The sequence below is a fragment of the Lepisosteus platostomus genome, chromosome 21 (assembly GCF_059453375.1).
Source record: "Lepisosteus platostomus isolate fLepPlt1 chromosome 21, fLepPlt1.hap1, whole genome shotgun sequence".
Lineage (NCBI taxonomy): Eukaryota > Metazoa > Chordata > Actinopteri > Semionotiformes > Lepisosteidae > Lepisosteus > Lepisosteus platostomus.
In genome coordinates, this window is record NC_142631.1 from 15,373,193 (window position 1) to 15,384,742 (window position 11,550).

Here is an 11,550-nt window from a genome sequence, read left to right on the forward strand (position 1 = left end):
CAGATTTAACATTTCCTATATGGAAGATATCGTTTTATTTTCCATCCCGAAGGGTGGGAATTGCTGTGGAGTGGCCAAGGGAGTCAGGCAATTTCCCGAGTTCAGGTGAGCGGCAGCAGTTTCAAACCCAGCTTGTCTACATGCAAGGGAAGCGAGCTCGTACCCCCTCTGGAGACCTGCTCTTCCACAGTGGAAAGTGCAGCAGTGAGGGTCTCGGCAAAGCAAGCAGTGCCAGGTGAATTTAACTGACAGTAATTTCTCAGCCATTTCTGTGAATTTACCTTTATTTGTGTCATCTTTCAGTGACATTTGAGAAAAGACCGCTTAAAACGAGACGTTGTATTTTTATTAAACTGCTAACCTTCAACAAAGGATAAGACATTACATAGCTTGAATATTTGGACACTTTTCTTTCAGTCGTTGGCTGAATTAAGATCTGAAATTTAAGATACTTGGTAGTGAGATTCATCTTCCAAAGACTGATTGGAAACATTTTAGGGACATGGCAAAACTGAAATGTAGACTCCAGGTCTAATGGAAGTGCTGATTTTGAGCTGGCCTTGGCGTCTCCACATAAAATGATGGGAATGACAAACGCAGGACTATGTACTCTGGCCATCTTTCACCCCAGACAAGCCTTTCAATGCGATGGAGAGCTGAGGCTTGTTGGAAGTATTTTATGAGAACATAAAGATGTGGTCCTACAGGGTGACTTAGGTGGAAAATGCGCTTAGGTTTGCATTACTTGTACCTTGAAAGAAATTCAAACCTAAAGGAAACCAGAACCCCCTTTTTGCGAATGCAGTTTCTTTTTGTTCCGCATTAAGTGCATGGTTGAGACGAAACTGAAAGCAGCCTTCATGGAAAACATTTTTTCCATAGCAGCAAAATATGCTCGTCGGGAACACCATGTTTTACACGGGGCTCTTCCAGATGTTCGGTTTTAGCAGACTGGGAATGCTCAGGGATTCCGACTTCCAACATTTTCGCTTGCCGTGAGCTTCAATCTAAGAAAATGCGCTCTCGTGTTGCCTCTTGACAAAATTCTGTTAGATGGGTTCTTCCAGATTTGAGTGATTGCTGAAATGCTTCATTTTGTTCAGCAGTAAGACCCCTGGTTTTCATCACGTCTAATTCTATGTAATTGAGCTGTTTACCTGGGTAAGAGGTCTGACTGCCTTCTTAGATTTTAGTAAATGAGCAGTGTCTGTGGTATTAAGACCAGCACGGACAGGAATTGTCCAGTCTTGGTTTATAGGATCTTGGCTGCATATTCCTAGAGCACTCACTTCAGGTGGCTGAACTTGTCTTGAGTGATTTTTCTGTCCCTCCTATAAGAACACTCCTGTCCTGGCAAAACGAATGCAGCACGGGTTGTTTGCACGTGATCATGAGACGTTAAGCCACGCAGTTGATCTCGTCGCAGCCTCTCGAGCTGTTGGGAGTGCGCAATCTGGCTGACCCGAATACCTTTCAAGATGAGTTGATCTTCAAAAAGGCATACGTCAAGCCACAGGAATGCCCTGCGTGACTGCCGTTGGCTGCCATCATTGACTATGAGGAATACAGAATTGTTGGTGTTAAAAGGGGGCGTTTTGTTCACGGCTGCTGTGCTTGATCTGCTTCCTGCTCCTCGGAGGCGTTGCCAGCTTTCAGGAGGAAATCTGCAGGTCCTGTGGTCAGTAGGGCCCCACTGGGTGCAAAGCTGCATCCGTGAGCTAGACCAGCATGCACCTGGAACAGAAAACACTGTTTTTCCTCTGTCCGCCACACGTGTGTTTTATATTATTACCATCTTGACAGCTAGTCATTCCGTTTAATCCTGTTGCTCTTGCTGCTGCATTGTGCTGTAACAAACTGGGGGGTAACAGCAACACTGAAAATCGACCCGTGCCTTTTCTGTTTCACTCCCAATTTCCTTTTCTGGTTTAGACCAACTGCTACATGTATTTAAGGCAGGGATCTTGTTGTAGGCCCATCAAGTATTAGCCACACAGCTCACGACAGCAGTGTCACCATGTTGTAGTCTGGTCTAGTCAGATCTCAGAAGTTCTAGACCTGGTCAGTATAAGGATAGGCGATCTCCATGGAAATTCAAAATTGTTCAATTCTTTCATTAACAATAATACAACGTATTCAAGTTCTGAATATGTATGTTCTGTAGGGAATATTGACTTGTGTTTTTTGTATCCTTAAAAATAGCAAAGCACTTGGATGTGGCACTTATTAAAATGCCACAAAATATTAAAATGACGCATGTGAAATGCCAGTATTTACAGCACGTTCTTGTAACTATAGTGGGTATGTTTGTGTAAAGGAAAAAAGTTTGAATCTGTGATTTTTTTTAAGATCACATTAAATTTATCAGATGAACATCCTTCAATTTTCAGTACATTTTGATCGTAGACATGCTATAGAGACTAATAATCCACGTTACTCTTCTAGAAAACATCTCAACTCTTGTGGCGAATTTTGCAGTGGCATAAAAATGCAGTGTTTTACAGTGTGTGATTTGGGTTAAGGTGACCACAATCCTCTTCCCTCTAGCTCTGGTGTTAGAGGGTGATTACCAGTAATAGGTGAATAGGTAAATATGGTATTTAGGATAATGATCTTAAAAAGAGTGTCAATATTAAAAACAAACGCACCTTGAGGGATTTGATACAGCGCCCATTAGACATGTCCCAAAGTCTGACCTAAAAAAAAAAAGGTTTCGGAATGGTTCCACAAAGTCAAAAGGCAATTCAGTAGTTTGGCCAAACACTAATTGAGGCGTAACTGGTCCAGACTGAAATACACTTAATGCCTTAACCTGCCTGGCTGAGGGAGCCCTCCGTGAGTTGTGACAGGGTGATGCTGAGGTGGAGGGAGGGATTCGCAGATGCACAGGTGTGCTGGAAGGATGATAGTCCGGTCAGCAGTAGTGGGTGAGGTTAGGGTGTGATCCCCACCTAAACATCCTTTAAAAGTCCCTCCTTCCGTTTTCTAACCACTTGATCCAATTCAGGGCCGCGGGGGCGCCAGAGCCCATCCCAGCTAGCAACTGGCGCACGGTCGGGGTCCCCAGGACGGGACGCCAGGCCATGGCAGGGCAAACACACACATTCCCACCAGTGTCACCAGTGTCAACCCATGCGAACACGGGGAGAGCTTACCAGCTCCACACTGACTGCACCCCAGCGCCCGCGGCCTGACTCTACAGGTGTGTCACCGAATTCCCACTCAAACCTGGAGCACTTCAGCAAAATCTGCCAAGGCAATCGCATGTTTTACAGAGTCGTTGTATGGCCATAATCGTGAGTCGCGGTGTATGAACTTGCTACCTTTGGGAAAAAACGGAGAAGCGAACTCCTCTGGGCTCAAGAACTCTCCAGTGTTCGGTGCGGCGGGACCGTACCCTGTCGTGATCTCCCGAAGATGCGAGGACTATCCCGTCTCGGGAAAAGGCCAGGTTCTTCACCCATCCTGTGTGGCCCTCCAGCAAGAAGAGCAGTGTCCCGAGCCTGGGGTGCCACACCCGTACTGTCCGGTCCCACGACCCTGACGCCTGGAACAACATGCTCTCCTTCTACAAGGTCAGTTCCTCAGCTCGGCTGCCTGCCTTACAGGGTCTTATAGTCGCGTAGGACCCATGTAATGGGGCTGAGGCACCTTCTGGAGATCTCGGAGATACCAGCCCAATGCATGTTCTGCTTTTCATTAATTAGACATCCGTATATAACCCCAGCAGGGCCTTCAGCACCCCGTTTACAGAGCCGACAGGACTCATGTACACCCGAGATCTGGGATTCTCCCTCCCCCCACCCCCACTGGCCGGTACCTAACTTCTTGAGGTGAGATAGCCAGAACCCCATCCCAAACAGAGTGAATCACGTTGCTCTCGATCATATGATCCTTTACAACAGAGCCCCAGCACCCCACACACAACCAAACAGAACAGTCCCAGCTCTCTAGCAGGGCTGGAAGCCACAGTATTAAGTTTCTTTCTTGATAAGATCTTGAATTGTTTGTTTCCATTGCGATTGGTGTATTTCTAGTGTGCCAGTGCTGGAGGTCTAGATTTGGTGCAAGTCTATAGTATAGTGTATATTACAGTTTAATGGTTGAAAAGATGCATTTCCATTTTAACGATTAAAAATAACATTCCAGTGTGGTATGCAAAAAGAAGGCGCATTTTCTGGGTCACAGTGAGACATTGAATATCAACCACAGTGAAGTTGAATATACAGATCAAGCATATCGTCCTCCAGTCCTGTGAAAAACGTGTCCTCTGATCTTCACGCCATATTCCGCGTAATACCAAATAAACCTAAATTATTTGCTTCGCTGGACATTTTCAACACTATTTCACAGTGCATTCCAAGTGTGGTCGAGTTAGACACGTTTACATTATACAAAGGTCTGGTGAGAGTGTCAGTCAGCGCTTACCAGCATCCCTGACACAGAGAAACACACACAGCTCACGTTTCCCCGGTGTCCTTCCAGAGTCTTCTCTCGCTCCTGTGCGCGGAGACTCCACACCTTGACAGTGTAGTCCCACGAACCTGTGGCCTAGGGGGAGACAGAAAGATTGGAAATCTCGGGTGTGGTCAATCAGTCATACAATTAGTAACAGAAGAGTATGCTACAGGAGCCTTTTGCATTCAATATTTTACAACACAAACATGTAGGTTTATTATTTTAAACAGGGCGCTGTACATAACAAACTTCCCTTCCCATATTCTGTACATAGTAATGGCTTCAAATTCACTTTGGGGGACTGTACTTGACTAATCTCCTTATATTGCTTGTCTTAATTCATAAATTTCTTACAATATTTGTTTTCAGCTGAGAGCTGTACTGCATCTTTAAGGAATGGCGAGTTCTAGAACAGTATCTGCAACGTCTTTGAGCCCGGGGGCAACATGGGATAGATTACAAGACTTCCCTTTTGAATCAACACAGGGACCGCAGTCCAAGGACTGTTGCTGGCCTAACTCGTTTACAAAGGCACAGCCAGCTCTGGGCTGCCCTTTTCATCTCACGTTACCAGTGGAATATGTAGGCAACGATCTGCTTTCTGACGAACTAGCAATTAAAACGTGGAAACAAAGGTACTGTTCCACTTGGTAAAGAAAACAGTATTTCAACAGACAGGTTAATTATCCTTTTAAATAATAAATGTTGCCCTTTAATGTTACCTTTAGCAAATCAAGAATGAGCAAATTCTTAGAACATTCGTCTCAGACTAATGTAATATGAATTTGCACACGTAAAGTAACACTCTCATTTACTGACAGAGGTAAGATTAGTCATCTGGGGCTGGGCTGTACATTTTCAGTCCAACTTAAAGAAAGAAATCAAATGAAATAGTCAAGAAAAATTACCACATATTGAGAATTCAGGGAGAACATGCTGGTTTGAATTGCCCCTTGGTGTCCTGAGAATATTCTGGCGATTTCTCCAGTCTAGAATTAGAACCAACATCAGGGAAATGAGGGCGCTCTGATTAACAAAGACTCTTCAACTGATTCAGCTTTCTTTGTGAAGTTCGCTAGCACCTGGGCACTTTAAATCCTGATGATCCTCCCACACGGGGGACATTAGCTTAGATTCTAGGCCTTTATATAGTGGCACCTGTAGTAAGCTGCACAGTGAAAGGACAAAGCCATATGACTTCCACAGATACTCCGCAAAGACCACAACGCAAGCAGACAGAGGCGATCTACTGATGTGTTCAATAGATTTCAAACTGAGGGTGGGAAGCACATAGTGACACATGATAACGCTTGGTTCTGCCACTCTGGACCAGAGAGCACACGACAGCACAGGAGGAAGCATCTAAATGTTGGTGACAAAGAAGTCCGGTTCTGGATGTTTTGCGGGGAAAAAAACAATCACAAAGATGACCTTTTGATTGTGGTACCCAGTCATGGCTCTAACATCACCTTAAAAAACTGCAGGAACCGAAAAGTGGTTCTTTAGCACGTCTGCTGATTTAGTCATATTCTACTTTGGATCAGGTACATTCCTGCCAAATACCGGCAATATTACTGACTGAACTGGCACTTCACATGTAATTGGAGCACAACTATATTATTTAATGACATAGATCATATATGTCCCACAGGTAATTTACTTTTATAGCAACCCCTGATACTGCAGAAAATAAATGTTAATTCTATGCTGAAAAGTTGAAAGCAGAAACAACATTTTAGCTGTTGGAACCTTCTTCAGGCTAAAGAAGGCTCTACTGCAAAATCGTTATGTTTTATCTTGCTTTTTCCTTTAAGTGTGGAATTAACCTTTTCTAATTCTTTTGTAGCCCACACACACTGATGATCTCCCCCCTCAATCTTCACATAATATAAAACTGCAACCTGAGCACTTTCACCCAAAATCACAAGCCAGTGCCTGGGATAAATCAGTAATCAGTGGAAATTTAGTCACCTTAATTGTCATTTTTTTACACATCACCCAAAGTGACAGCATGAGAACTGCAAAAATTAGTTGAAGCTTCGTTCACCTATAAACAAAGAGCTGTGAACTGCATCAGTAAATACAGAGGACGTCCAGCTACAAAAATGGGAGGCACTTTTCTTTCACAGAGAAGACAGCCAGTGGATGTTGATCTTTCGGGGAGTTTTAATAAATTTGTGAGATCGTGATAGATCAATGCTATTGATGTAACATAAAGGTCTTCATAGCTTCTTCAGTTTTGATACGTTTTCTAATCATACAACAGTCAGTACTCTTGTCAATATCTTACCTGCACATCCCACAGAATAGCAGTTTTGTCCCAGCCTCCTGACAAGAGCCACTTGGCATCAGGACTGAAGCAGACTGTTTCCACACTCTTGCTGTGACCTGTGATCCATATTGAACATAGCAAGAGGTGGGATCTGATAACAACAACGTCAGTTCTGAAGACGACACTTCAAGGCCACTGATGATATGATCTACCAAACCAGACAGTTAACCCGATTCCTCAGGGTCCTTCAAGGACATTTCTGTCTCGGTAAACTTTTAGCTGACAAAAAACCTAATAAATGCCTTACCCTGTGGAGCCCCAATGTGCCTTAGTCTATTTCATGAATTTAAAAGTGTTTTCTATTATTAATATGCAATTAGCTATGAACAAGGGTGGCATTTGTGTTCCTGTACTCCATTTGCAAAATGTATTTGTTGCTTGCTGGGATAGGTCCCAGCTCTCCCCCAACCCTGAACTGGGTGAAACGGTTAGAAAATGGATGCACACATGCTGGGATCAACCATGTTTATCCACGTTAAAGATAAAGCCAAAAAACATTGAATTTGAACCATTGAATACTAACACTAGAAATAACATGTTTCTTAAGTGCATCCACATAAGTGATGCCCTTTACCCCCACAACATGTAGAGCTCCTGTTCTCTGGACCTTCTCAAAAGCTCCTATTTCTTTTTTGTAATGTGGAGACCAGAAATGTCCACAGCACTCCAGATCGGGCCCAAGGAGAGCACGGCGCTGTTTTAGCCCCGATTCTGGTTCATCGGGGATTCTTCCTAAAGAAAGCGCCGGTAGAATGCCAGTGCTGGTTTTGTGCGCAGACAGTGCCGGCTGAAATACCTGTCAAGACCCGCAGGCACTGCGTTGTAACCGTGTGCCACACTCTGACCGTGCGGTCATGGGATGAGCTGGCAAACAGCGTGCAGTCCGGAGAAAAGACGCATGACTTCACGGGACCTGCGACAGGGATTTGAGACAAGAGAAAACCTGAATCCCAGGTTCCCACAGACGACCACAGAATACATGCAACTTGATGAAGTCCCTGAGCAACACGGGTTACCATCGCTGCTTCACAGTACTGGGACCTACAGTAGGGGTACATTAGGTTCAGGTCTTTAGCACACAATTGTGAGCTCTGTTTTCTGTATTGGGAGCAGGACTTGCTGATCACAGAGAGCAGAAGAACGGGGAAGAACAACATGTTTAAAAAAGGTCGTAGCCATCCCAACCAGAGATGAACACCGTAAAAAAACAAAAACTTTTCCAAGACTGCAGAGTCGTGATCGCAGGAAACGGCGCACACACTTTAAAGTTCTGTCTTGAAAGAAAAGACTACATCAACACACAACTTCCAATGAAATATCCTATTTTCTAATTCGCCCGTAGCCACTGGCCACAGTGCTGTAAACATTTTGAGAGCCATCGTCAATAAGTAACCAGTAGTGAATAATAAATCCGCCCCCGTCTGTCTTCAACTGTGCATGGTTAACTCCACCGTGTCTTTGAATTACTCAACAAAGTGCATATCTTAAACTTGCGCAAAAAAGTCAAAATATTGAAAAAAAAAACCAGACAACGCGCACCCGTGTGTCCGGTGACTTTGGCCAGAAGCTGTCCAGTCGCGGCATTCCAGAGGAAAATCCGACAGTCGTCCGAGCAGGTGAGGAGAATCTGGCAGTCCGGAGAGAACACGCATGAGTTCAGCTGGGAAGAGCACAGCAGGAGACAGCGTTTTAACATCGCAACATTACTGCAGAGATGGTTTAAAACAAATCCGCTCTATAATAAACACCTTCAAATTTGACGCTTTAAAATTCTACAATTTTAATTGTAACTTGAAGAGATAAATGGTCAGATGAAATATATCCGACTTTTGGAAATTATGATCACGAATAACAAAAGTGACAACAGATCACTCTTGATCACGCTGAACAACTAATAAAAGGAAGGAAAAACAAAATACAAAACAGAAAACTGTTTATTACAGTACACCGGCTGGCGAACACGCATTGCAATTCGTATTCCAAAAATGCAAGTACAAATGTGCTTTTATTTGAAACCCTTAGCATATTTTATCGGTTGACAAGTAACGGACGATGTTTAATGGTCAATTTATAACAGGCTATTGAATAAGGTGAAAAGGTGAGGGGCCATAAAGATTTATTTACATCAAGGATAATGCGCGTTCGATGCATTAAATAATTTATGCCCCCATGGAACTCCTAAATACCTCGTATCGTAAAACATAGGATTTTAGTAATTGCTCAGCGAGTGCAAGTACTCCTGCCCGTTTGTTAAGAATCTGTTAAGAAAAGCGTATCAAGAATGTTGAAGTCGAAGGCTGCTTACCTCGCCTTTGTGTCTTGCGAAGTATTTAACTCCTGTTCTGGTCAAATCTTCTGAAGGACTTTGCCACATGATTTTATATTTCTAAAGTACTTCTTTAGATACTTCTCTGGCCCCTTTCGGCGGAAGCCTAGTTTGACTTCGCCTGGGTAGAAGTGATACCTTGAACCGAATTTTCGTAATTGCTGCAGTCTTCAACCCGGTCAGTATTCACTACTACGGCTATTTTAGAGCTGTAGAAGTCGATCTCTCAGAAAGTGTTTGAGCTGGAGTCGCACAGCACCGTTTCCCGAGTTACAGATTTGACTCCTCGGGGAGTTTGTCTGGGCTTGAGTATTTGCACATTTTATTAGTATTGCTGCCAGGCACAGAGCTCTCAGTACCTTGACAATGGAATACTTGTTTGTATAGCCTGTGTAGAACAAACTGAGCAACTTATCAGGACTACAGAAATGAATATTTAATAGCGGCCTGATATTTTAATCAGTAACAGCGCTGTACTTTAACCAGCCTCTTCGATGATAGCACAGACTGACATCTGGGAAGTACAGTAGGCAAGTCTTCGTTCATTCAAATCTTTATTTGTTATTAAAACAAAGCAGATCATTTTACTTGAGATCATTTTCACTGAATACAAATTGACACTATATTATACAATGGTGTGTTCACGTCACAAAAGTTATCAAAATATAAAGAATGCCGAAAAAAAACTTTTTAAAATGAATAAAGTCAGCTTGTTTAGGCTTATCATGCTGTACAGGCCGATACAGCAAAGGAAAATGTAATTGAATGATATTCGAAACCCAACTATTATAGTCCCCAAATGTGTAAAAGTCGTTCTTTTTCTATACACTCTCAAAACTTGCATATTGTCCTCGCAAGATCAGAGTGTTTTCCTTTTGTATATCATAAGCTTAGATCATATGTAAGGTTCAAACTAACTCAACTGAAGTAGAGAGAAGAAGACTTTATTTACATATGTACATGTACTGTACATTGGAATTCTTAATCACGCTGATCTCTCGGCACATGCATATATGAAACGTGAGAAACTTAATTCCTTGAGGGCCCTTTGTCTTCTGGTTTTCGGTCCAACGTGAGTAGTCAATAAAACAGTTAACTTAATTATTTTCTAATGAATAAAAACTAATTAATTTCTATTTTCTAATTAGACGTATTTCATTTAATGACTGTAAAAATGCGCTCCAGTTAAATTACAATTACCTTGAAAACGCGTTTAATCCTGGTTAGAAGTTAATGAAACAATTAGACCTTTAATGTAACCGAGAATTCGGGTGGCAGAAAAACCAGAAGACACTCCAGGAACTGATTCTGACACCCCTGCAGTAGGGGCACTTTATTTCCCAATTTATAATCCGCAGATGAGATTTTTTTGGGGGGTAAAAAATATAAAATTGCACAATCTGTACTCCAAGCACATACTTTACTGAACGTAATACTTGTTCCATTTAGTTACATGTTAATACATTCCTTTGCGAAATGCGATTTAAATTGCGTGTTTCATCCATTTGCCGTCTGTGGTAACCTACAGTATATGCTCTAAAGCTATTTTATTCTTCTTTAATAGGAGTCTCTGGAAACAAAACACACACCCATGTGTGCTATTTGTCTTCTTGCGCTTTTGAACCACAAATGTCATAAAGCCGTTTCTGGAAGGAGTTTATTGGTTTGGCTTCAGCAATGTGGCTAGGGCTTTTGTTACGGACTCCCACAGACTCCTTACTTCTCACATGTGCTTCAGGTGCCTGAAGATGCCCTATGCATTGAGTTGTACCTTGCTTTTCAGGGTTTAAAAAACCTGAATGAATTCCCCCTTAAGAATTTGTTCTATTGTTAGTCTGTGGCCTCACTGTATGTGTATTTAATAATCCCAGAGTATTACTGTGTGGTGATTTATGAGGTTCAGATGATCCTGCAAGCTTTTTAATGGCAAACGTTAGAGGCTAGCATTTTTACATGTATATGTTGATGTGAGCTACTGAAGATCAGTGCTCCATTTGGTGTCTTAGGTGCATAAGAGATAATTTCCAGTTAGTAAAGAGGAAATATTTAGTTTTTTTTAGGACACTGCTCACCTTTCCTAAATAAATCCTGATATTAAGTATTTTGATAAAAACCTTCAAGCGGAATGCCATTTGTTAAAGTAATAAAAATTGGTTCTGGCTTAATAAGTACCATGGAAGATTGTTCACCTGTGTTGTATCCAAAACAGACCACAGAGGAACTTGTATTGCTGACAGCTAGGTTGGAAATTGTTTAGTGCCGTAGAAACACATGCATATATCCAGTTAAATGATAACAATCTGTGCGCGCGCGTCACTTCAGTTCCACTGCAGCTGTCTCTTCTATAAAATGCTTATTTTAATCGTCTCCTAACAGCGCGTTCTGATCATCCGTTCTTTTCTGTCCAGGTTGCCATGGCGAAGCTTGTGGGTCA

The 11,550-nt window shown here is 42.5% G+C and overlaps 1 protein-coding gene across 2 annotated transcripts; it reads right to left on the reverse strand.

Annotated features, from left to right (window-relative positions):
* Positions 1-266: 266 nt before the first annotated feature.
* wdr38 (WD repeat domain 38) lies at positions 267-9,524 on the reverse strand. 2 transcript variants are annotated; one of them, XM_088615264.1, is made up of 9 exons: positions 9,096-9,524; positions 8,330-8,417; positions 7,587-7,703; positions 6,749-6,846; positions 5,367-5,447; positions 4,429-4,551; positions 3,398-3,547; positions 2,649-2,696; positions 267-1,734 (listed from the first exon to the last, which is right to left on the reverse strand). In XM_088615264.1, exons 1-9 carry the CDS (start codon positions 9,162-9,164, stop codon positions 1,600-1,602), a joined length of 909 nt encoding a protein of 302 aa, XP_088471390.1. In that variant the 5' UTR covers positions 9,165-9,524; the 3' UTR covers positions 267-1,599. The 2 variants fall into 2 exon arrangements, with proteins under 2 accessions (XP_088471390.1, XP_088471389.1); XM_088615263.1 differs by having other exon boundaries at positions 8,330-8,450; positions 9,096-9,521.
* Positions 9,525-11,550: the final 2,026 nt, after the last annotated feature.

What these genes read in the sequence shown, in the direction of transcription:
- wdr38 (XM_088615263.1), bottom strand. Translation starts at nt 9,164, where the DNA reads ATGTGGCAAAGTCCTTCAGAAGATTTGACCAGAACAGGAGTTAAATAC. An exon ending in CTTCGGGAGATCACGACAGG is followed by an intron (nt 2,697 to 3,397) that starts GTACGGTCCCGC and finishes TTTTTTTTTTAG; the next exon opens with GTCAGACTTTGGGACATGTC. An exon ending in GCTGTATCAAATCCCTCAAG is followed by an intron (nt 1,735 to 2,648) that starts GTGCGTTTGTTT and finishes TTTCTGTTCCAG; the next exon opens with GTGCATGCTGGTCTAGCTCA.